Source organism: Cnephaeus nilssonii (genome assembly GCF_951640355.1).
Source record: "Cnephaeus nilssonii genome assembly, chromosome: 4".
Taxonomy (NCBI): domain Eukaryota; kingdom Metazoa; phylum Chordata; class Mammalia; order Chiroptera; family Vespertilionidae; genus Cnephaeus; species Cnephaeus nilssonii.
The window spans coordinates 69049968-69076813 of NC_137075.1; the positions used below are offsets into that span (position 1 = coordinate 69049968).

The following is a 26846-nucleotide window of genomic DNA, read 5'->3' on the forward strand; positions in this document are numbered from 1 at the left end:
TTAGACCGGACGTCCTTACAGACGACCTTCTGGATGAAGCTGGGGCTGCGAGGGAAGCCTGGGTCCTGGGTGCCAGAGGGAAGTCGGTACCGGCAGTGGGGGGAGGGAAGGCCTACTCTTGCACGAATTTCATGCATCAGGCCTCTAGTATATATAGAAACCTGGTATTCAACAGAGGTGGTGTCATAACCAGTGGCAAATGGATGGATTAATAGCTGAGATTTGGAAAAATAATTCACTATTTGAAGAAAAAGTTGAATTTCTGTTAAACACCATATAGATTAGTAAGTTACAATTGGATTAAAGAACTAAATATGAAAGTTAAAATTATACTAATAGAAGAAAATGCTGGAAAATATCCTTCTGAACTGGAGTGAAGAAACATTTATATATTAAGACTCTCACAAAATAAACCATGTTGTGAAAAATTGATGGGTATTATTACATTAAAATAGAGTATTTCTATTTATCAGAGGATTCTATAAGCAAAGTGAACAGATTGGTAGAAGATATTGACAATGTCAAAAGTCAAATTTGGCCATTCTAATAGATGTGTCGTGGTTCCTTTGCTTATTTTTAATGGGCAAAATGTCCTTACTTAATTGCAGGGTTGGTCCCCTCCAACTGCCCTCCCCTGCAGGCCCGGTCACCTCCAACTGCCCTCCCCTGCAGGCCTGATTGCCCACAACTGCCCTCTTCTGCCGACCATCTTGTGGTGGCCATCTTGTGACCACACGGAGGTGGTCATCTTGTCCGAGGGCATGATGGTCAATTTGCATATTACCTCTTTATTATATAGGATTTCCAAAAACTTGGAAGCAGCCAAAATGTCCTTTAATAGATAAACTGCATATATCCAGACAATGAAATATTTAGTGTAAAAAAAGGAAATGAGTTATCAGCCTATGAAAGAGACATGGAGAAACATTAAATGCATATTACTAAGTGAAATAAGTCAATTTGAAAAGGCTAAATATTGTATGATTCCAACTATATGACATTCTGGCAGAGGCAAAACAATGGACACAAAGATCAGAGGTTGGTGGGGGTAGTGAGGAGTGGAGAAATGAATAGGTAGAGCACAGAGGCTTTTTAAGGCCATGAAAATACTCTATGTGATATTGTAATGATGGGTATATGTCATTATACATTTGTCCAAGCCCATAAAATGTACAACATTAAGAATGAACCCTATGGATTTTGAGTGATTATGATGTGACAATGTAGGTTCATTGTTGATGAAAAAAAAGAGTGCACCATTCTGGTGAGTGATATTGATAAATGAGGAGGCTATGCATGTATGGGGACAGGTGGTATTTGCCAATACTCTGCACTTTCCTCTCATTTTTCTTGTAAACGTAAAGCTGCTCTAAAAATAGTCTTATAAAACATTAAAATGATAAACTGGACTTAATTTTTAAAAAACAGGCAAAAGATATGTAGACAGTTCACAGAATGGAAACCTGAATGGTTAACACATTTTTGAAGGATGTCAGTTCTCATTGATAATCAGGTAAAAATTAAAATAATGAGATACCACTTTATACTCTTTAAATAGGCAAAATGTGGAACATGGGGTTAATACCATATTATAGCTACAATTTGGATAAATGGGAAAGCCAAGACCTATTGGTGAAAGTCAGATTGGAGCAATCATTCTGTGGAGCAGGGGAAATGTATAAGGATATTGACTGGAACATTGATAGAGTAGTGGTAGTGGGAAGTTGGAGGCAATTTATTTGTCCACCACTAGAAGAATGGATACATAAGAGCATTCTCTGGAATATTTTGCAACATCCAAAGGGAGTGAACCAGAAGTATACAGAGTAACATGAATAATAGAGTGTTTAAATTCATACTGAATTAAGCAGAAAAAATTTGAGATCTATAACATACTATTTATGATTATTTAAAACACTCTAGATAAACAAAATATACATATTAAAGTTGAGAACAGAAAATTGAGTGACGGGAATGGGGGTCTTGGAAAAATGTGATAAAGAAAAAGGGGCCTTAGCATGGAGAGATGATGGTATACTGTGAGTGAAAGAGTATGAATCCTGCCCCCATGGTCTGGGGAAGCAGGTGGGGTAAGGTAGAACAAAACCAGGTCCTGCTTACAATCTTCTGTATGGTTTACAATACCTACTAGATTCTGTTGTCTTTTTAAAAAGTATTTGTCAGGCTGATAGTTGAAGTGTTGTATGGTAATTAGGATATTTGCTTTGATTTTTTTAAAATATATTTTATTGATTTTTTACAGAGAGGAAGAGAGAGGGATAGAGAGTTAGAAACATCGATGAGAGAGAAACATCGACCAGCTGCCTCTTGCACACCCCCTATTGGGGATGTGCCCGCAACCAAGGTACATGCCCCTGACCGGAATCGAACCTGGGACCCTTGAGTCCGCAGGCCGCCGCTCTATCCACTGAGCCAAACCGGTTTCGGCTGCTTTGATTTTTGTCTTCTCTAAATCTGTTATTCTCCGGACCCATTGGTATAGACTGGGGAACTGCATTGTAAATTCTGGAAAAGAATGTTAAGTCTTATCAGCAGGCATCACTGCTTCTTACACTTTGCCAGATATACTAAAGTCAAAGAGACCAAGCAATGCTCAGGAGGATGGATAGATAGATAGATAGATAGATAGATAGATAGATAGATAGATAGATAGAGCAAGTCATAGATTTACTGCTTTTGGTTAAAAACACTTGTTGGTAAACTGTTGGCATTATGAAATGTCAATGAAAAAAGTTATGACTAAATGAGTCCACTAACTCCTAAACATGTTTGGATGTGTAAATCCAAGTATCTGAAATTGAATTGAGAAACTCATTAAGTAGCAAACATGGCTTCCAACACTACTTAATAATATTTAAGATAAAAAAACAAACAAATTCAAACTAAAAAATACTGTACATCATGAAATTAAAAGATAAGATGCAAATATATTAAAATCTCAGAACATGTAAGATAGCAGCAAAATAATTCACATTTAAATTAGCATGGAGGAAAAAATCCAAAATAAAGTAATTTTGAAATAAAAGTTCAGATAAGTGCAAGCTTTCTTAGCAGATCACTTCTGTCCTCTTCCTCACTCCAGAAAATTCAGTTTTTTATTTTTTTAAAAAAATATATATTTTATTAATTTTTTACAGAGAGGAAGAGAGAGGGACAGAGAGTCAGAAACATCGATGAGAGAGAAACATGGATCAGCTGCCTCCTGCACATCCCCTACTGGGGATGTGCCCGCAACCAAGGTACATGCCCTTGACCGGGATCAAACCTGGGACCTTACAGTCGCAGGCTGACGCTCTATCCACTGAGCCAAACCGGTTTCGGCCAGTTTTTTCTATTGTGAATCAGTGTCACCTCTATTACCCACATAAACATGTATTGATATATCCTACATATTTGTAATATTAATAGCTATGTAATGTATTTTCATATTAATTGCCATAATTTGTAAAGTCATTTCCCAATTGTTGAGCATTTGGGGGTTTTTTCACGGTTACTCATAGTAGTACTATAACACTGATTTTTGAATAATTTCCTAAAGGATTAGTCTGCAAAGGGAAGTTAACAAAGGTTATGTTTTTCATGTATTAAAAAATATATGTGGTCATTTATAGGATATACACAGCATCCTTTGCCCCAGTTGCCTTCCTGAATTTAATTCATTCAAAAAACAGTATTTATGACTTCAAATGTTTTTATCTAAGAAAATTAGGGTAATTTATAGTCTTGATTTCTCTCTCTCTCTCTCTCTCTCTCTCTCTCTCTCTATATATATATATATATATATATATATATATATATATATATACACACACACATACAAATCAAGTTTCATCAATGTTGAAAAATGATGGCTTTTGAAAAAAGGACCAAGATTCATAGAATTCCATACATAATAAATGTAAAATATACAAATTATCTAGGGAGAGGGTGGGGCCAATGGGTGTGCTTTTATTAGCTGGCTCATACCAGTTCACAAGAGCTAACTAGTAAATATTCAGGAATTATGTAAGCCAATTATTAAACAGTTAGTAGCTTGAAATCAGCCATAGTGTGCATACATAAATTGTCGAATGCTACAAATCAAGGCGTTTTGTTGTTGTTGGATGGGAGCAATAGGCAAGGATATAGGGAATTTGACACTGTAGATAGATAAATAGAATATAGATTGTTGATATGAAAAAAAAGACTTCATATTTGATCCTATTCTACACATGGTCCTCATTATGTCGACTTGGGAAGGTGTCCAGTGAAAAAGACCAAGAAATGAAACTAAAATCTCCCAAGAAAAATGCAAAATATAGCCAAATCCACATATTTGGTTTCATTTATCCTGGTTCATGAACTTCTATTTTGTAAAAGTTGCTTCATAGCTAACTTCTATTTTCAAAACACATGTTTTAGGTGTAATTGTTCTGAATACAAGTTGTTATATTTTATTTTGACAAAAATTGGCATATAATTAAAGATAGTGGACATAGGTACTTTTAAATTCTCCTCTCCATAAGAATCTCTTTTTTCCCCACAAGAATCCACAAAACAAAACAAGAAGAGAGAGAGAAGAGAGGCTCTACCTTAGTGAAACAAGAAATATCCATAAGGCAAACTAAGAAGCATTCATTTTTAAGGAAAGAAGATGTGAGCCAAAAATTTTATATCCAGCAAAATTAACTTTCAAGTATAAATGGCACAAACTGTTATCAACATATAAGAATGCAAAAAAATAGTGTTCCCATGAGCCCTTGATGAGAATTCTACCAAAGAATGCACTTCAGATAAACAAAGATGACATAACTTCGATCAAATCAGAGATAATCATATACCATGTGCCTCCTGATAAAAGGACACTCTGCTTCCCATAGTCGAGCCAAAGAAATAAAACCTGTGTCAGACCAAGCCTCTGTCTCTAGCTGCCAATTTGCAGGAAACCCAGAGGACAAAGGAACATGTTGAACTGCTTCATGAATATGCAATCAGCAAGGTCCCAGTTATGGGAAACTCTACAGGTCAAATTCCTAGGTTCTCCAACAGATGAGCTGTAAAGGGGAAAAGGGGTGGAAGAGGAACCTGTAGATTAAATGAGAATTAAAAGACATAATTTTAATGGGCGAGTCTGAAAGATTCAGTTAGAAACTCAGAAAATATAAATTTTGTTTAAAACATTGATTTTAGAGAGAGGAAGGGAGAGAGAGAAACATCGATGCAAGGGAAAACATTGATTTGGTTTACCTTCCGTATGCTGGGTGTGCCCTGACTGGGAATTGAACTGGCCACCTTTTAGTACAAGACAGTGCTCTAACCAATTGACCATACTGGCCAGTGCAGAAAATGTACTTTTAGAAGGATCATTTAAAGATAGCTAATTTCATAAAATATGATTTCTTCTTTATTACCTACATTTTTTTCAGAAACAAAAATTGAAATATCTCTTAATCTAATTTATAAAAAGCATATTTTAATCAGCCCTTAGATCATAAACTACATATTTTATACTTAACTTTGAGGAGCAGTACAGCAAAGATTTTGAAGTAAGACCCAAGTTTACTGAAATTCTTTCATCTCTGGCTGTGTGAATTTGAGCAAGTTACTTAATGTCAGATGAGGGTGGAGATGATTTTTTATATATCTCTTTTGAAAAGAATGATAAAGTATAACCTATCTCTTAGGGCTGTTATAGGAATATATGAAATATCATGTGTACAATTCCTGGTATTGAAGCTGGCATATTATTGGCACTCTATAAATGAAAGCTAAGCCCTAACCTGTTTGGCTCAGTGGATAGAGCGTCGGCCTGTGGACTAAAAGGTCCCAGGTTTAATTCTGGTCAAGGGCATGTACCTTGGTTGTGGGCACATCCCCAGTAGGAGGTGTGCCAGGAGGCAGCTGATCGATGTTTCCAACTTTCTATCCCTCTCCCTTCCTCTCTGTAAAGAATAAAAAAAAAAAATAAAATAAATAAATGAAAGCTAATATTACATTGGTTTCAATAGGTCTGGAGTGGAGCCCAAGAATTCTGTACTTTTAAAAAAGCCTCCCAAATGATTTTAATGATTGTTCTAATTTGGGAAACATAGTCACAGATAAAATCCTTCTGGATGTGAACAAATATTTAACTTGTAGAATGATTATCAATGATTTTCTTAGAATAGTGTAAAAACTGGAAAATATCTAGGAGAAGGGCAAAATAAATTATGGTCTATCTATGTGCTGAAATACCATGTTGCCATTTAAATCAAAATCAAATAGCTAACAGAGCACTAACTAGGTATCAGGCACTATTCTAAGTGCCTTCTATATTATCTCATTTATTAGTCCTGTGACGTGGGTCTATTATTATCTCTAATTGACAGATGAGGAGGCTACAAATGTATATAACATTACAAATAAAAATTGTGAAGCTGAAACATAAACTATCAATAATAAAAAATGTTTTATAATAAGAAATTGGCTTCATTAGAAGAAAGACTGAATTAGCTTTCTAACAAAAAATATTTCAAAATCTTCATATGAAGAAGTGATAAAATCATTTGCAGCCAAAAACTGTAGAGGGAAAAATATATTACAAAGGTATGTTAGTTATTTTGCTGGAATGTGTGTGTGTGTCTGTCTGTGTATGTGTAAGAGAAAGACTTGTTAGCTTTTTTGAATTAGTAATTTATTTTTCTCATTCTAAATAAATATTCACTTTAAGCCCAATTTTGTATTCTTTTTCTTATTGAGCCTTCCCCCTACAGTTTGTGTAAGATTCAGGCCCCACAAAACCCAGATTAACACCCCTTTTTATACCATTTATGCATAATGAGAACCCCTATAGAAGAGAGTGGGACACATGTAATAGAGGAAAAATATCTAGAGAGTAATAGACGAAACGTTCCTCAAATAAAACTTGAATCTTCATAAAAAGCTGTTTGAAACCACCAAGGTGAATGTACCCCACCAAGAAATGAGACAGAGATGCCCTCAAATTGGCACTATGTAACTAATCAATTTTGGGGCAGCTTTTGGTTTACTCTTAGTGGAAATAGGTAGGATGATCTAATAGAGGAGAGACTGCTCAGAAACTGTCAAATATTTTATGTTTGCTTTAATTCCACAATGTGGTAAAGAATATTTGAATAGTATTCTTTAATTGGTTTCAATTAAAAAGCAGTGGGAGGCAACTTAGAATATCCTTATCAATTCTTTCTTCAAATTATTTCATAGAGTCTGATATTTCTTGTTCGAGACTGGAGTTTCCCATACGAATTTTCATATGGATCTGATGGTGGCTCCAAATTCTTGGAAAAACGCCTCAAGGTTTGTTAGATATTTAGGTACATGAAATTTCACCATTAGTAATCTAGAATTGTTTTCGTTGAATGATTTGCTGAATACTTAGTAGCCAAAATCTCATTTGACCCTCATAGTATCTCTATGAATAAACTAAGACAGATACTTAATAAAATACTTTCAGAATTATAATTTTCAATAATTATGATACAGATAAATAGTTCTTTTGTAGGTATCTATAAAACAATGATTTATTTGAAAAAACAAAGCTTTTAATTTGAAGAATTAAGTTAGTTCAAGACCAACAGTGCAAATATCTGGATTCATGTTTTAGCAGAGGTTTAAAAGTCAATTTAACAAAAATATCTAATTTTGAAATCCCCAATCTTAAAACATTTTGCTAGTAGTTCACAGAAAGTAAAATTAGAAGGCTTTCCATTTTTTATGTCATGATAGTTTAATATTGACTGATTTACATTGAACAGATAGCACACAAAAATACCTACTGAGAAGTCCGAAAAAAAAAAAATTAAAAAATTTTTCTTTATAATCGGAATTTCTGAGCTTACCTTTTTAGGTTTATCATTACTTTTAGGGTAATTCGTACTATTAACTGTCAAATACATGTAAAAAAAAAAGTGCAACTTAGATTATAAACACCTATCTATTCAGATGCTTTCCTAGAATTTGAATGTATACCTACCAGGTGACAAGAAGCTGTTCTGAGTATCTCCTGAAAAGAAGGGAGGAATATTTTATGATCTATTCCTGTCTCCTGTGAGTACTTTGAATTAAAATAGGAATTTGTAGGAACTAGCTAGAGTAAAACACCACTAATTTGTACTAAAAAAAAAAAGGGAGGGGGGCGGGGGGAAAGGACCATCTGAGTTGGCATAAGAATAGACATATAAATGTGGGCCAAGATAGAAAATATAAGATGCCACAGACTTCTTTGAAGTTCAGCTTATATTGAAAGTTGTTTAAACTTCAGGATGATTTACTCCTGCAGGTCTCAGGGAACCAGCATGAAGAACTACAGAATGTTCGAAAACACATCCATTCCTGTTTCACCAAAATTTCCTGTTTTCTGCTACCTCATCCTGGCTTAAAAGTAGCTACCAATCCAAACTTTGATGGAAAACTGAAAGGTTTGTCTGTCTTTTAATGAATATGTTTACATCACTTAGTCTGATATAAAAATGTCATTTATCTGCTGGGCTTATGACTGCTTGTTCATTCACTGACGTGAGGCTGGTGATTAGAAATTGTCAGAATTGTGATTCCTGGGCTGGTGCTAGAGCGCCTCCTTGGTGAACTGTGAGATTCTGTGGCTGCTGAATATGTGCATTGAGAAAAGAGGCTAAACCCTGAGTTCACTTGGAGGCAGTAGTCTTCACCTTTTTGCAGAGGTTCCTGCTCACGTTTGTGCATTGAGAAATGCTCTTTAATGTCTTCCTGTGTAATTTTTCTTATTTACATTAAAGGGGGAAAATATATGTCTATATTCCTGGGATGTTGCATTAAGTTATATAATAAGAGATTGAAATATTTCATGGTACTGAATTCAAGTCCTTTAAAACTGCTACTAAATAATTATAAATTATTAAAAGCTTCACTAAAAAGGAGATCCTCTTCTGAATGAGGAACAGTATTTTAAAAACCAAAAGCACTGGAGTGTTTTTCAAATAGTATGTATTAATAGTATGTAATTCTCTCTTGAACAGAGGCATGTCTAACATTTTAAGATTCCAAAGCAAGAATTAATGAGGAAAAAAAAATATTCCAAAGCAACTAAACTTGTTAAAGAGGGAGGTGGAAGTAGGATATGGGGAAGCAGAAGTTAATCTTTCCTAATAGATAATCACCAGGCCTTTAGATGTTTGCTTTGTAGTTAGTACAGGAAGTACAAAGACATTTCTGACTTTTTTACTTGTAAACCTAGCATTGAGTATACCACTAAAGTTCAGACATTTGCTTAATATGCGGTGGCCTTTCTGCATTGTGCCAGGGCTGGTGAGACAGTGACATACATTTTTCAGCACAGTTGTTCTGAAAGGGCTTTCAAGTTACTTTTTAAAAAAGGACAACATAACTTATATCCAGTTTCGTAGAACTGGCCGTTTTGAAAAGCAAACCTATCCCCCCCGACTCCCAAATCGATCCATGGTATTTACTCTCAGATACTTTATATTTAGCTATGGCAGTTAGTATCATAAATAGATCCCAAAATTTTCAATCATCAGCTTTGTTTTTATACATGTTTTAATAATGATCTTACCTTTATAATAACAGAACAAATAGAGTAGGCTATTGATGCATGGATTCCAGGGTCCTACAATTTCACTGTCACTTATGAATTCCAATCTACGAGTGAACACACAGACCTCTTGATACTATGCAATTACTTAATGGCTTCCCTGTATTTTGAATAAATTACATAAAAAGAGGGCTTCCCACAAGGCCTCTCTTTCTTCTCTGGAGTTGGGAGCTGTAAACAGGCAGAGAAGGGACAGGCCTTCCACAATAGTCTTTTATTGGACAAAAAGTACTCTGGCTTGTTCTGTTTCTGTGGTATACATCTACAGTTTTTAAACTAACTGATACATTTTGCAATGAAAGATCTCAAGGAGAGAATTTAAGACAAATCATGCAGATTTGTAACAAATCTATTCTCCAAATTGATTTACATTTAAACATGTATTGACCCACACAATTGGTTTACAGTTACCCGTAAGTTATGAGTTTATCAAAGTAGCTAGCCTGAGAGAGAGCAATGAAAGGCAGCTTTAGTTTCCCATCAAACATTCCATTTTTATGAGGTTTATAGAACTGCTGCAGAATCCTGCTGTGTGCTGAAATGTTCTATTTTGCCTGTTTCTCGTTGGGCATATATTGGTTTTCCGTCCCATCCTGAATCTTATAATTTGGTGTGATTTCTATCCAGGATGTCTTGTGTGCTGGCCATGCTATTCTCCAGAGGGCTGGCATCTGAGTGTGTGCCTATGGAGAAGAAACGTCTCTGAATATAAAAACGTGCAAAAATTGTTCTTTGATAATAGTTTCTCAGACACTTTTCACACATGGAAATAACTTTCAAGTTTATTATTAATAGTAATAATTGTTATAATAACTATTTGTTCATGGTCCCTCACATTATTAAATTTATGTAGTTCTAGTGTTATTTAAAACTTAAAATACTATGATTAAATTTAATTGCCATTAGTTTAATAACTTCCCACATAGGAAATCAAAAGGACCAAAAGCACTGAATTACAATCATTCATGCTACATTCAACCACGCCTCACCAAGTGCCTACAGAATGCCTCTCCTCCTATAGCAAATCCAATCTTTTAGTTACCTTTTTTGGAGGTTGCTCTGTGTTATAGTGCCCCAAGTAGAACGACCAGGTAACCACACCATATATTGTGGAGCTGCATCCTTAGCAGCTCAGGTAAGACTTCAGAAAGCATAACCAAGACCACCGCAAGGTGATTATTGTTAAAAAGTTGTTTCTAATGACTTGTCAGAGTCAGGTAATCCTGAGAAAATATCTACCTTGGTTAATTTACGCAGCAGCACTACACCAGTGCATCTGCCCTGCCGAGATCTTATGCATCATGTCCTCATTTATTGTGACAGATAACCACTCTGGCCTAGTCCCTGAACTCCTAGCAAGGTTTTACTCTTGTGGAAATTATTGAAGAGATGATGAAAATAGAACATCATCCTGAATAATCATCTACCCACACATATTTATTGATCAGTTGCAATGAGCCAAAGCTGATTAGTATACTTCTGTAATTTGATCTGAACTGGACTGCAGATGTTCTGGATTATGTACTTACTAGTGGCCTGGTGCACGGGGTCGCGGGGGGGGGGGGGCGGGGGGTCCCTCAGTCCAGCCTGCCCCTCTCACAGTCCGGGACCCCTGACGGGATGACCTACTGATGGCTTAGGCCTGCTCCCCATAGCAGCAGTCTGGCCTCCCTCTGTGGGAGGCAACTGGCCAATCAGGTATATAGATACTTTCTGAAGGTAGCACGGACTCCTTCCTTATTTCTTTCCTCTGTGTTTGGAGAATAGGGGACTAAAAGGTGGAGATAGAACTGTGCCCAGGCCTGGGGCTTTTGTAGGCAACGGAAAGAGGGAGAGGGCTGAGGAAAGTCTAGACACGGTTTGCTTCAATTGTCCTCCCTTCCTCTGGGCCCCTCCCTCCGTTTTTTGTCTTGTTGTGGTGGACGCTTGGGCCTCGGACCGACAGGAGCCCAGTGACGGTGGGGTTCAGCCCCTTCACTTCTCAGCTGAACGTACAGCCGCCTCACATTCCAAGCGGGGCTGTTTTCAAGTGGATAAAGCACTGGGAATTCACGCCTCCCGGCCTCTCCCCTCTCGGTTTCCTCCTTGGGTCTGTTGCAAACTTCACCGAGACACCGAAGCAGCTCTGCCCTGGTAGTTCTGCACCGGCCTCTGCCCGGCCCCGCCGGGCACTCTTCCTCGAGGTCTCCGGGTCCACAGTCTGCCCTCGGGGAGGTCACCCAGAGCCCGTTCCCCCGAGCAGGTGGGGCAGGGGGGCTGGCTTGGAGAGCTGGAGGAAGATGGCAGAGTAAGAGTGTATGAACCAGTGCCTGCTCAGCCAGACTTCCTAAGCTCCCCACCGGGCTCAGGCCGGGCCCCTTCCCCACGCCAGGAGGATCCTGGCTGAGGTCCCCTCCCTGCACCCAGCGCCCTCCTCCCTGTTCTACCACTGGGGGTGGGAGCAGCTTGCCCACTCGGGACCCTGCCAGCCCAGCAGGCGGTGGCGCAGGAGGTGTGGCCTAGGGCACCAGTGGCCGCAAGCCTCCTCCCCTTCCTGAAGCGTGGGGCGGGGTCACAGCAGCTCGCAGCTGCCCCTGGGTGCCCTGCATGGCAACACCACTCACCGCTGAGCCACCGTCCGGCCCGGGACCTGTGGAGGCTGGGGTGGCCTTGGGCTCCTGTTGGCCCACTGAAGCCAGACTTGGCTTGGCCGCCCAGTGAATACAGATACATAGCAGGCAACAAAACACAACACACGAATCTGGTAACATAATACAAATACCAGTATTGTATTTCAGTGAATACTGATAACTAAATAGCACACCACAATAACAAATACATTTGATTAAATCTATATATAATACAAAACAAAATAAGTAAAATTGGTACAGTGCAAAATAAATTCGAATAAACTACACAGATAGTGATAAAGCATGAGCAGTAATTTCAAAGCTGTACAAAAGGTGAAGCAAAATAAGTCTGAAGGATTTCTATCTGCTCATACATGTCATAAAAGCAGAAAGCAAGAGAAGAGAAATATGAATTCTGATGTAAACTGGTATTGCAATGTATATTGGAGCTATAAAAACAAGCAGGGAAAATGCAAACACAATCATAAGGTTTTCATCTTTAGCCTTAAAACCTCGGATATCATCAATTCCAAAGTCTGAAAACTCAGTGACTCTGCTGAAATTCAGATTAAAAAAAATTATATGTAGCTATTGCATTTACTTAGATATCAAGTCTCTGGACATACCTTGTTTTTTACATATATAATGTGTATTTTTCTATATGTTTTGAAATAATGATTTAATACATTATCAGTGTTCAAAATACTTCTTTAAAGACCTATTTGCTGTGTTACTTTGCTAAGTCTCTAATGTTAAGATTAACCTAATGCTATGATAAATAACTCCAACTACTTCTGATCTGCTTGCTAAATTAGGTCGCCATGTTATTTTGAGTTTCACCACTAGAGGTAGCATCATCATCCCTATCTTTTTGAACTTCAGTTTCTAGTTACATCATACCCACTATACACTTTTCATAAGGTGGGCACACTAACCACAATTTTGAATATATTTTCTGGAGGGAATACATCTTCTCAGCTGGAAAATATCTGGCTTTTCTCCCCATTTATGAGCCTATATATAATACTACAAAAAAGAATAAAGACAGAATACATGAAATGTTTATGTGAATAGGGTGTAAAATATTTGAATAACGTTTAATATCAAGGAAGCTATTTTATAGGTGGAAGACAAGATAAACGTGTAATTGAAGTGGCGATAAGAAAGAGCAGCAGTAGAAAGTCTGGGCAAAGTGGGTCATCCACCCTAAGAAAAGTGGGTTCCAGGAGTTGTTTAGATGATAGGAAAGTGATAGCTTTATCACTGGGGAAGAAACAGGGGAAATCAAAGGATGTATTATTGTATGGCCTGGAGGACTAGATAGAATTTTAAAAATAATTAATTTGCTTTTACTTGTAGAAATAGATGATGAATTCATCAAAAACTTGAAAATACTCATTCCTTGGCTACTTAGTCCTGAGAGCCTAGATATTAAAGAGATCAATGGGAACAAAATCACCTGCCGAGGTCTGGTGGAGTACTTCAAGGTATTGCTCTCATTTCTAGCACATTTGTGAGTACTTAGATTTGACATGTTTGGAATGCAGTTCCCACTTGAAGCTGCAACAACAAAAATTATAGACTCTGTAATATGGGGCAAAAGTATGAGGAATCCATACAAATGATGAAAAATTATGAGATTCCCAAGAGGAACTTGTTTTCTGAAATCATTTTTTGAGGGAACTCCTTGAGGTAACTTTCCTGTCCCCTTTTATCTAGAGGGAAATATATTTTGAAATATGAATGTATCTAAGAATTGGAAATATCTTTTTTGGGGGGAGGGGTGTTTCCCAGGGTCCAAACCACATAGTCCTTAGTCATGATCTGTACTGAATTTTACCTTCATTCTGAAGATTTTCTCAAAGGGGGCTACACCTTGCCTTCCTACTGGAGAACATGCTTCCGCATTTCCCATTCTGCACCAAGGGCCAATTTGAAGTGGAATTATTTTAACTTTGCATTTACCTATTTACCTCAGGTAGCACTGAGTACAAAGCTTTCTTTTTTTTTTTTACCAACCCACAAAAATAGTGAAGAATTTCAGTTACCAATCTAATTTGTGTATTGGTGATCTAAGGACTAAATTATCAATTTTTAAAATCAACATTCTGTCATTTAAAATGCACTCATATCCTCCTGTGTGGTTACTGACCATCACTCTGAGCAATAAAGGATATGTTATCTAAAAATTGAATTCTTACTGTGCATAACACTGTGGAGGAGCTTAGAATTTAGTAGGAGATTCAGGACCCTTACACAGTTCTGTTCCATGAAGTTTATGACATCAGCAGGTACAAATTCCTCTGGTAACTGAAAAAGAAAGGTTACTCTTAGCAGAGGGATCTGAGAGAGTGTTTAAAGGAGGTAGAAGTGAGCTAAGCCTTCAAGAGGAGTAGGATTGGCAAGTGGAGATGTGTGAAAAGGGCCTTTCAGGAAAGGGGAACAAAAACTAAGAGGGAATTAAAGTATGAGAAAAAGATAATTAGTTCCTGAAACTGCCAAGACCTTATTTTTTTGGTACTGTCAAGACCTTAAACCAGGCGTCCTCAAACTACGGCCCGCGGGCCACATGCGGGTGTTTTTGCCGTTTTGTTTTTTTACTTCAAAATAAGATATGTGCAGTGTGCATAGGAATTTGTTCATAGTTTTTTTTTAAACTATAGTCCGGCCCTCCAACGGTCTGAGGGACAGTGAACTGGCTCCGTGTTTGAAAAGTTTGAGGACCCCTGCCTTAGACCTTAGAATACAATTTAACAGAATTACAGAAATATTGAATAGAACTACTTGAACATGAGTCTTTCTTTTTTTCTTTTTAGGCTTATATAAAGATTTATCAAGGTGAAGAATTACCACATCCCAAATCCATGTTACAGGTACTTATTAATCATGAGGCATGACACTTTAAAACATTCTATCATACAGCTAAGATTTCCTTAGCTTTATGCCATGCTAAGCACAAGATGTGCCTCAATCTGGTTGTCAGAAATTATCAAATTAAAATAATAGACAGAATGATTTATTAGAAGATTATTTTTCTAATAACTGCCTATTTGTGTGTTCAGCTAAACATTTTCACATAAACATACAGCACCCTCACTTGTGCTGAGATACATACACTTTATACCAGAGTTTTCATTCTCTTTGTACTATATTTGTTTAGAAAACAGACTCACACATGTAACAAGAAGTAGAAAAGCAGGTTTTAAACAAGTGGTGAAACTGGCCTTTTCCTTACTTATTTAAAACATTTCTTAAAGTTCTTGATAGTTCCTTTTTGTTATCAGATACACTGTTCTATCAGTATAGCAGTCCTTAAATTTGACATTATATATATATTACTATATATTAGTTCCATGTTTTTGGGTTTATATATTTTCCCCAACCCTCAATCTGGTGAAAGGCTTAAAAATGTTGAGGAAAAAAAATCTTCCAAATGAAAATTCATTTTAGAACTATGGTTTATTTATTTACTTTTAATACATTTTTTATTGATTTCAGAGAGGAAAGAAGAGGGAGAGAGAAAAAGAAACATCAGTGATAAAAAACCATTGATCAGCCGCCTCCTGCATGCCCCAGTGTGGGGACTGAGCCCACAACCTGGGCAACATGCCCCAACCAGGAATCAAAACGACCTCCTAGTCCCGTGGTCGGCAAACTGTGGCTCGCGAGCCACATGGGGCTCTTTGGCCACTTGAGTGTGGCTCTTCCACAAAATACCACGGCCTGGGCGAGTTTATTTTGAAGAAGTGGCATTAGAAGAAGTTTAAAAAATTTGGTTCTCAAAAGAAATTTCAATTGTTGAACTGTTGGTATTTGGCTGTTGACTAATGAGTTTGCCGACCACTGTCCTAGTCCACAGGTCAACTCTCAACCAGAGCCACACTGGCTGGGCAGAACTATGGTTTATTGAGTAAACATGTATGTATTATATTTTTTGAAATTTTAGTTTTACTACTTTTTAAAAATATAGAAGAAATATTTCAATGATTTAAAATTATTTGATGATCTTGGGTTTTTGCACATTTCTTGCTCATGATGCTTATAAATGAGAACTGCCTGTGGAAATTAATATGAATTCCATTTTACATAATATTTTGTACTTTGTCCAAAGGCCACAGCAGAAGCTAACAATTTAGCAGCCGTAGCAAATGCCAAGGATACATACAACAAAAAAATGGAAGAGGTAAGAATTAAATTATATTTTAAACAAAATTAGTATTTTTTCCAGGAAATACTGATTTCATTCCTTTTTCTTCCACGTTATACTGTATAAACATACAAAGAGGCGGCTTTGACTTATTCTTTCCCTGCCTATGTGTATCACATTTCTATTTATTGTATTCCTAAAATATTTTAAAAGAAACCAAGAAAAGAACACTAGGTATGCACAATTTTCAACATATTTTAAATGTTACTTCCATATTTAATAGACACATTTTTATTTTTGTCAGATCTTCCCACCAATTTATAAGATTTAGTGGCTAAAATAACATGCTACCCTCTCCACTTCACCTCCCTTCATTTCACAGTTCCAGAATTTCTATCTTAGCTATAAAAACCTGTTAGGAAAAAAGAAATTAAACTTTAAGGGCTAATATTTCTACATACCATATTTCCTTTTTTGTTTTAACAATCTCAATGAGGATGCACCTAAAAATTATTCTGTATATCTACTAATGTAATGGGTCTTTTTTCCCCCTGAAAATGTTATAAAATTAAAATTACATTCAAAATTGATGGAGTCAAGAGAAATATAGTATATGAAATGGTGTTTATGACATAACTAAGGAGTAATTAGAATGAGAGTACCTTTATGTAGTTAAATCTCAAATAACCAAAGTGAATGGTATAAATAACAGATTTCCCTTGTAACTTCTGAAGAAAACAGAAAATGTGGTCCAAGAACATTTAATATATTTCCATTTAGTCTCTTGAAAATACTGCCTGGGCTCCATTGAAACAAAAATCAGTGAAATTGCCAAATAAAGCTTTTAATGATTTTACTTTAGAGCTTTATAGCATTGCTCATTGTTTTAAATTAAACTTCATTTGTCAAAATTGTTTCAGTGCAGTTAGAAAAAATTTCCTAAAGGGACTAGTTTTCTTGAATTTAGATTCATTCTGTAAATGCACTCAGTTTGCAGTTCACTTTGTGTCATGCCTTTTCATCTTGGATTAAGTTATGGATATTCTTTCCCGTGTCAAAAAGAAAATAAAAATTAAGAATGATTTTATGTAAGTAAACTATAAAGCAACAGTCCCACTTATAGTCACACCTGACAGTTATTAACTGTGGATATGTGGGTTGACAAAACATATGCAGACTTCTTGGTTATTATTATGTTCTAACAAATTTAAGTGAAAATGTTTACAGTTGCTAATTTTACTCTGCATTGCATAAACAATACTTCTGCATCTGATACAGATTTGTGGTGGTGACAAACCATTTCTGGCCCCTAATGACCTGCAGACCAAACATCTGGAGCTTAAGGAAGAGTCGGTGAAGCTATTCCGAGGGGTGAAGAAGATGGGTGGGGAGGAATTTAGCCGGCGTTACCTGCAGCAGTTGGAGAATGAAATAGATGAACTTTATATGCAGTATATCAAGCACAATGATAGCAAAAATATCTTCCACGCAGCTCGTACTCCAGCCACACTGTTTGTTGTCATTTTTATCACATATGTGATTGCTGGTGTGACTGGATTCATTGGTTTGGACATCATAGCTAGCCTATGCAATATGATAATGGGACTGACCCTTATCACCCTGTGCACCTGGGCATACATCCGGTACTCTGGAGAATACCGAGAGCTGGGAGCTGTAATAGACCAGGTGGCTGCAGCCTTGTGGGACCAGGTAGGAACACTTTACTTCTCTTCAACCAAATTCAGCACACATTTGATTGTCTATATTATATACAGGGCATTATGTTAAGATGTTGGAAATATACAGATCAACATGACTTAGGGGCCCAGTTTTCAAGAACTTTAGAATATGTAAAGATGGCCAGATACAACCAACTGTATAATATAATATGTGAAGTCCCAACAACTGTTTTCCAATTAACAATTCAATATTTTCAAAAATACATGAACTAGGCAGTGGTTTTATTTTTTTATCCTAAAAGAAAAAGTTGTTAAAAGAAGTGTGAGAAAACAGTTGTTTTTATTTAGCTGCTTGTGACTCTATATGTTAGCCTTACTTCATACTTATGAACTATTTTATTATTTGACAAGCATTGGCTTTGTTAGGATCATATACAAACCACTAAGTGTGTATCACTGTCTCTTTTAGTACCAACTCATAAAAGCAATATCTGATTACTTCAGATTATCTTTATTTGAACTAGACATTTGCACCAGGCCATCACATGAGTTCAGGTCAACCTTTTGATCAGTTGCTCATGGGTCACTTGTTCTTTATGGTCCAATTAACCATAACCTCGTCATGGTCCATTGTTTAAATAATTGATTATGGACAGGGGAAATCACTATATATACACCTAGAACAATAATCAACTCTTTATGTCATTCTGGAAGTATCGTCAGTTACCTCATGAAAATTTAGGGGAATTTAGTGAAGCTAAAGTTGAGATTCTCCGGAAATTTTTGGAGTTAAAACTTTTGAACATTTATGGTCTGTGTAAGTGTACTCTTCTCCCAGCATGAAGAGTATACTTACACATACAATTTTAATGGGTTTACCATGTGACTTTGAATAATCTAGTTGAGATAAACTAATGGTAGCACTATGGGAAAAGAATGAATTAAAGCCCTGGCCAGGTGGCTCACTTGGTTGGAGCATCGTCCTGTACACAAAAAGATTTGCAGGTTCTATTTCTGGTCAGGGCACATACCTAAGTTGCAGGTTTGATCCCTGGTCAGGGAGTGTATAGGAGGCAACTGATCGATGATTCGCTCTCACATCGATGTTTCTCTCTCTTTCTAAAAATCAATAAAAACATATTCTCAGGTGAGAATTTTTTTAAAAAAAATGAATTAAAAACTGGATCCTCTGAGCCACTGTCTCAAATAGCCCCTCAACCTCAAAAGATAGAAGAGGGACTATTTGAGGAAAAAAACCAATGCCCTCCTAAAATATGATGCTAAAACCTATAAGGGATATCAAATTGGGTTTTTCAAAAGATGTAAATATGTAATACAAACAAAAAATTTGCAGTATTTGTTCTTTTTAAAATATATATATTTTTATTATTTCAGAGAGAAAGGGATAGATAGAAACATCAGTGATGAGAGAGAACCATCAATTGGCTGCCTCCTGCACGCCCCCTACTGGGGATTGAGCCTGCCACCCAGGCATATGCCCTTGACTGGAATTGAACCCGGGACCCTTTAGTCCGCAGGCCAATGTTCTATTCACTGAGCCAAACCAGCTAGGGCCTGTATTTGTTCTTAAATGATCACAAATTAATACTGTGAACAATGCTGAATATTGTAATGCTATTAATGAAACAGAATATATACTTTTCTTTTCTCCCTTTTAAACTGCCTTTGCTACAGGGAAGTACAAATGAGGTAAGTTAAATTTTTCTAAGAGCTTATATTTGAAAACATGACATTTTTTTTATAAACCAATTATCCATTAAAGGATGTCTAAATGTAGATTAGAAAATCTTTGATAACTACTGCTCCTATGTTCTCCTTGCATTTATAATTTTAATTGTGAATTTTTAAAACAATATTTAATTTATTCCAGACATCATGTGATTTGAAATGCATAGGAAACACAAACACATGAGTATTGGGAATATTTTATCTGTTTTGTTTCCTAAATATGTAGGAGATTTCAAAATTCCTAAGCGCCAACACTGTGCATTTTTCTCTTCTGAAGAATAAAACATGTACAGTTATGAATCTTGAGGAAACTCAACTACTGGACAGCACTTATTTAACTTTGACTTTTGAGTGATAGTTACCCATACACTTTAAGCAGGTTCCAGGCCAAAAATGCAGCATAACTTTCTTGGCATACCTCAGACATGACTTGTACATTGGTGTTCATTTTTCCCACCACCCTTTCATTCTATCACTCTCCAATGTGCAAATTCTGTATCTAACGGAAGAATCTAAGCTTCCAGGAAGGAATCATTTGTTACGTAAGAAAACTTATCTCAGAGTCAGTTAGGTCATTGTGTTCAGGAAGCAAAACCTCCTGAACTACAGAGACAACGCATAATTCTTTCCTCAGTTTCTGCTGTTACATGTGACTGGATTATGTCCTGTAATCAAATAACAATGATAAACTTAATATTTACAAGTCAATAAAGAATTATTTTATATAAAATTCAGTAAAACATTCACTAAAGTAAAAACAAATTTCAACTTTACAAAGCAAACCCTAAGGAAAAAATCTAAGCTTTTAAAAGAACAGGGATTAAACTAAATGTGTTAGAATCAGAATATAATAGAACTAGGACAATATCATGTTGCACCAATATGCATTCATAGAACTGATGATGGTACCATTAGACTATGAAAATAGCCATATAGATACAAAAGATAAAAATTAATGGTATTTCCTGGGAATCAATTACTATTTAAAGAATATCAAGCTTTTATCCAGTTTTTAAAAATATTCAGACTTTTTTACAGACTCCAGAATTACATAAAATAAGTTGGTCTTAACTGAGTGCTCATTATGTGAAAGTCAGAAGAGGGAATTTATCTTAGACATTAGGTGGGGAGGGGAGAGAGAACATTAAAATATTTTTGAACACTTATATAAAGCAATATGTAAAAATTCCTGATTCAAGCACTGTTATAAAGACACAAAGAACAATTTAGAGGTAGTTTTAATGATGAAAGGCTTTCTGAGGTAATGTTTCTGAATAATGTTTTGTAAAATATGAACTAATTAACAGAAATAAGGCAAGAAAATGTTTGAGTGGACCCCAGTGTGGCAGAGGGAGGGGGCAACATACGTGCTTATTTGCATGACTGTATGAGGAAATAATGGAGACTAAAGGTGGCCCCATTCTGAAAAACCTGTAAGGAAGCCCTGAGAACAAATACAGTAGCTACTGGCAGTCAGAAGTTAGGACCTCCTGTTATTTCTCTAAAACTGACAAGTTCTCAACAAGCCCCTGGGGCATAGTGAGTGGTTAGGAAGCTGTGCTCCACGAGATGTGCAGGTAAAAAGGAAATGCAGTCCGAGAACAAAATGTTTACCATGAAGGTCAATCCACAAAAGCAGTAACATACACTGTAGAGCTGAAAATACTTTTGGGTCTAAGATATGAGTTATTAATTTATATTCCATAGAGATTAATGATACAGATTCCAAATTTAGCAAGCTAACTTTTATATAGTACCATAAATTAATTACACTAAAAAGAAAAATGTTTACATCTGTGTTTTAAAATCTGTATTCTTGTCTTTTTAGGCTTTATACAAGCTTTACAACGCAGCAGCAACCCACAGACATCTGTATCATCAGGCTTTTCCTGCACCAAAGTCCGAATCTACTGAACAATCAGAAAAGAAGAAAACTTAATCCAAATGTTAAAAAATACAGGTGCATGACCAATTATCAGTTACATGTCTCCATGTAAACATTCAGTGCTTCCATCAGAAAGAGTAAAATACCAAACACCTCTGAAGACTGCAAAAATGGTTTTGTTCTTTTATTTCAGTGTTTAATAGCAGATGTATGTATGCATGGTTATTATTTCGTTAACATGTACAGTTTCCTGATTTTGTCTTCAAATATACTGTTATTATTTAAAGTTATCTATTTATGATGACAGTACATGTGTTCTGCTTGAATTTACTAAATTCTACTACAGGGTTATAATTAAACCAAGTGGTAAAATATTACTCCCTGTTTGGATATGCTCATTTAGTTTTTACAGAAGAATTTTGAAATTATTTCATAGTCATTTGTTAAAGCACAGCATCACAACTCAAAAGGCTTGATTCAATCTATATCATCTTACATATATCATAAGCTCCTTTTTTAAAGACATTTAAGAGAGCTTTTCAGTTGCTTTATCAAAAAATATGTATTGCTTTTTATATTATGATTTAATATAGAATATAAACCTCTTGATAAAAAAATGCACAATAGATCACTTTGTATGTATTTGAGTTTCTGCATTGTATATTTTTTCATTTGCTACACAAAGAAATGTATTCATCATAGGTTTATTCTTTTAATATGTCAACTATGATTAAAGTTTACTCTGGTTCCTAAGATTAAAAACAAATGCTTACTGAATTTGGAAATATTTGGGAGTGTTGATAAAGAATAATGATGGTTTATCTTTCTTTTAAAAATTCAGGACGCATTTTCTTTAATGTTGACCACATTACAAATTTAGGTTTCCATTTTAAGAAATAGGTACCTTCCAGTTCTTTTAAAACAGTAATTCTATACTGTATTTCAAATTACTAAAATCTATAGTGGAATTTCATTGAGCATACACCTTTTAAAGAGAAAAAAAGTGTGGTAATGAAAAAAAGAAAAGTAATGCCTCTTATCTGGGAGCACTAAAACAGTAATTTCTAACTTTCTTTGAAATGGCTAAGGCATAATTAAACAGTAATATAAAGTAAGGGACAACAGAAAACAATAATTAAGATAGAAGAGTGTGTGACAGTTCATAAGGTATGTAAGCTTAAATCTTAGAAAAGTTTGATCACATGCCCTGCAAAGTAACTTTCCCAGTGATAAAACTCCACCAGCTTATTTTCATTTTTCAAATACCCCTTTCAATGTACTGTTTTCTTTGATGATGGGTCTTATGAATGGAAAAATCAAATATTGATAGCACTATGTATAAAATATAGACTCAAACATTTAGTTTCCACAAAAATATATTTAATAAGCTGCTTGTATAAAATCAAACATTTAATATTTCCAACATTTTATCAACAAATTAAACTCACTACTATGTAACTGGGAGTGCTTTGTATTTTGGAAGATTACCTAAAAAAAACGTATTTACATATTTACAACACATGTAAATATAACTGAAGAGCTACTTCAACTAATGTTAAAATTAATGGAATTCTAGAGATTTATAGGCTAGAAGTGCCATAAATTTGTCTGCAATCAAATGTACTACACAAATTATGAACAATATCTTTGTAACTATTAACTCAAAAGGAAAAAAAATGGGAATAAATACTGGGTTTTAAAGTTCTGTGACAAAGAAACTTTATCTTAAAGATAAAAGAAAATCAATTTATTGACCAAGATTTCTTAATGAATCCCTGATTGTCATTTTTGGCAGCTCAACCCAGCTTGTTAGGATGGTAGCATGTTATGCTACAGGGAACCCTCCACTGTCTCATCAGAGCCATGCTCCTAAATGCTGAAAGAGCCCTGGCCCAAAGTAAGGAAGTGATGTTAGCTACTCTGAGTGCTGTACACAGCTCTCCCACACAGGCTAAAGCCTTATGCCAAAATTTACTCCTTACAGATTGAAGGCCCTTCACTCTTTCATACCAAAAGAATACTTTCTCATCACATTTAAAACGTTCTTTACATGGGGGGGGGGGGGGGGGGGGGTGAGGGGATACCATAAATTATATATAAAAATTTATCACAATGAAGATTCCAAATCCCATTTTATGTTTTGAACTATACACAATAGTAACATTTAAAGCATTCAATTCCAGACAATGTTCCACACTAAAGCAGGAAACATCTTTTTTTAAATACTGCATAGGTTATCTCTCTCTGTTTTTTAAAGAAAGGTACTACTACTGTAAGAGTTTATTTATCAAGTGATCATTTCCTATTTAATATCTCATAATGACATTTCTTGCTGCATTTGTCTCCACTAAGAATATTCAAAGCAGTTTCCTAATATGCAGCATTAAGAAGTTTGCCACGTTGGCTCTAAGGTGATAAACATTTTTTTTCTCAATAAGAGTATTTTTAATAAAATACATGTAAAATTAGAATTTTATAATTTCTAAAAAGCTGCCTTTATTAACCAAAGTACTTGTTTGCAGTCTCTTATCTGTGAGAATATTTTAAAGCCCTTATAAAACTTAAATTCTATTTTTATTTTTTAAAAATTTACTTAAAAATTCTTGCCATGTTGCTGGGCATACCACTGCTGCCGCTGCTTGCGGTTTTCCAACTCTGTGAGAAGAGCCTGTCTGTAGGCTTCATACATTTTGACAATCTGTTCCAGTTCTTTCATGAAAAGCAACTTTAGCATTCCCTGGTATGTATCTAGGTCAGCTAGCTGGAAGAGTTCCCACTTCAGAATATGGTCATATCTGTTTTAAAAACACAATCATACATATATTCAGAATACACACATAAATATGTATTTATAGTAATCAACTGGTCTATTTTTATAAATATCAACTTATTAAAATTAAACAAACCATAATCTATAATTGAATCAACTGCTATTTAAATATACTATTTCTTAGAGGAGAAAATAGTTACTTCATTTCAATTTCAAAATACCCATTTCTTTTCATCTTAAGTGTCAGTTATTCTAATACTAGAGGCCCGGTGCATGAAAATTCATGCACTGGAGGGGGCGTCCCTCAGCCCGGCCTGCCCCCTCTCACAGTCTGCGAGCCCTCAGGGGCAGGAGGCGACCCAGCAATCGGGAAGGCGACGCCCCCATCACACCTCTGCTGCTGCCACTGTCAGCAGTGCAAGCCTCGGCCCACAGCCCTGGGTGGCTGGGGGGCTGAGGGGACTGGGGGACTCTGGAGGCAGGAGCGCCGAGGGGACTGGGTGCTGCCATTTTGTGGCTGTGGGTGCCGCCATCTTTGAGGTGTGACAGTCAATTAGCATCTTCCCTCCTTATTGGCTGTGGGCACCACCATCTTTGTGAGGGTGTGATGGTCAATTAGCATATTCCCTCTTTATTAGATAGGATTAACACTAGATAGTAATAAACACAGATTTCAAACCACTGTGGTTCTATAATTTCTGAAGAAGACATTCTATGCTATTCATAAGTTCATCTAAATGTCAGGAACTTAAGAATGCTTTAGACCACACTGGGCCTACAAATAATACATAGAACGGGCAAGGTCATTTGTGTCATTAGTGTCAATAGGGCTTTTTAAAAAGTGTATGTTTTTTATTGATTTTAGAGAGAGAAGAAGGGAAAGGGAGGGAGAGAGAGAAATGTTAATGAGAGAGAAACATCAACATTGATCAGCTGCCTCCTGCATGCCCCCTACTGGGATCGAGCCAGCAACCTGGGCTTGTGCCCTGATGGGGAATTGAACCAGGGACCTCTTGGTTCATGGGTTGATGTTCAACTACTGAGTCACACTGGCAGGGCTTGATAGATGAGGAATGCTGTTCTCTACAGCAAACAAGGAACTAAAAAGAAGAAGGAATGAAGAGGAACCATCATTCATGGGTTGAACAAAAAAACCCCAAACAACAGAAAAACTCAAGCAGAAAGCAAATGAGCTCTTTTTAAAATGAGAGAATAAGTAGACTGTAGAAGATTCCACAATGTAGGGAAGGACTCATATAAAATTATATCTATATCTCAGAAGGCCTTTTTCAATGGTAGGTAGATCACATACTGAGATGGTAGCATGCCACAAACTACTAAAGCAGTAATTTATACTTTGAATTGAAAGACATCTGAAGACAGCACTCTAATTCAATTTTATTTTACAGATGAAAAAACTGAAACCCAAAGAGGCCATATATCTCTTGCAATACTATTTAGTAACTAAAACATCAGAATGGCCTAAATAACTATGGACAAAGATGCTTCAGAGTAATAATTTTTACTGTTAATACTAAGACTAGACAAATAACTTGAACTAGAGCAAGGCATATACCTATGTGATAATGAAGTTATACTTCTCAAATCATACTGCAGAGCTGACATAATAGAAAGTTTTATAAATTCTGGTAAATACATTTTTAATGATCATTTCAAATATTTCCTACCCAATGGTCCTTTGGTAATTCATTTACTATATTATTCCAAAAGGATCACTCGTCTAATATAAATTTTAAAAGGCTTTTTAAAAAGGGAAACAGTAAGCAAATACTGAGCAGCCAGTATGAGCCACATACTGTGTATAAATATTCTGTATAAGTATTTTAAAAAAGGAAAAAGAGAAAAAGCTTTAGATAATTATCTGACTTCCTAATCACAGTATTTAGCATCAAGAATAGGATTATGGATAGAAGCAACAAAATCAGAATAACTAGAAGATATCCTTTGGGAAGAAGAAAAAGCATTCTAAGGAACAACATAGAGAAGAAAAGTAAGCAATGCACCAATTTCTACTCGAAATTCTTGCCCCTACTGTTTCTGTATAATTTCTTCTTTTCTGCCTATAATTCATCCTATTATGCCTAATTATTTTTACCTTCTTACTTAGCCAAATAATCTACTTCCCCAAGTTTAACTTTTAGCCACTTATACTCTAAATATACAGGTAAATCATTTAGAAAATAGGCTGTAAAAACTCCCCCATAGCCTATACTTACAGCATCTCTTTTGCTGTTTTTCCTAGGCCAGTACTCTGTTCAAACACTACTTCTAAATAACCCATATATGCAAACAGCCATTGCTATAATGCCACCAAGAAACCAAAAAGGTGTTCACACTGCAGTGGATGCTGGCTTTAGGAGCAAAAATGCTGCCTTTCTCAGC

At 35.9% G+C, this 26846-nt stretch overlaps 2 protein-coding genes across 4 annotated transcripts in view; one reads left to right on the plus strand and one right to left on the minus strand.

The window, feature by feature from the left end:
* Positions 1-22646, plus strand: part of ATL1 (atlastin GTPase 1) — a 57588-nt gene extending 34942 nt beyond the window's left edge. Inside the window, exons 8-15 of one of the 2 annotated variants that reach the window (XM_079768425.1) lie at positions 7222-7314; positions 8297-8435; positions 13573-13700; positions 15030-15086; positions 16325-16396; positions 17639-18070; positions 19735-19749; positions 21617-22646. In XM_079768425.1, coding sequence (XP_079624551.1) covers positions 7222-7314; positions 8297-8435; positions 13573-13700; positions 15030-15086; positions 16325-16396; positions 17639-18070; positions 19735-19749; positions 21617-21727 — 1047 coding nt within the window. In that variant the 3' untranslated portion in view covers positions 21728-22646. The remainder of the gene's footprint in view (positions 1-7221; positions 7315-8296; positions 8436-13572; positions 13701-15029; positions 15087-16324; positions 16397-17638; positions 18071-19734; positions 19750-21616) is intronic. The other variant, XM_079768426.1, reaches the window with a different exon arrangement.
* Positions 22647-23079: 433 nt separating this feature from the next.
* The window catches only part of SAV1 (salvador family WW domain containing protein 1), a 31522-nt gene continuing 27755 nt past the window's right edge, over positions 23080-26846 (minus strand). The window contains exon 5 of one of the 2 annotated variants that reach the window (XM_079768428.1): positions 23080-24468. In XM_079768428.1, coding sequence (XP_079624554.1) covers positions 24267-24468 — 202 coding nt within the window. In that variant the 3' untranslated portion in view covers positions 23080-24266. The remainder of the gene's footprint in view (positions 24469-26846) is intronic. The other variant, XM_079768427.1, reaches the window with a different exon arrangement.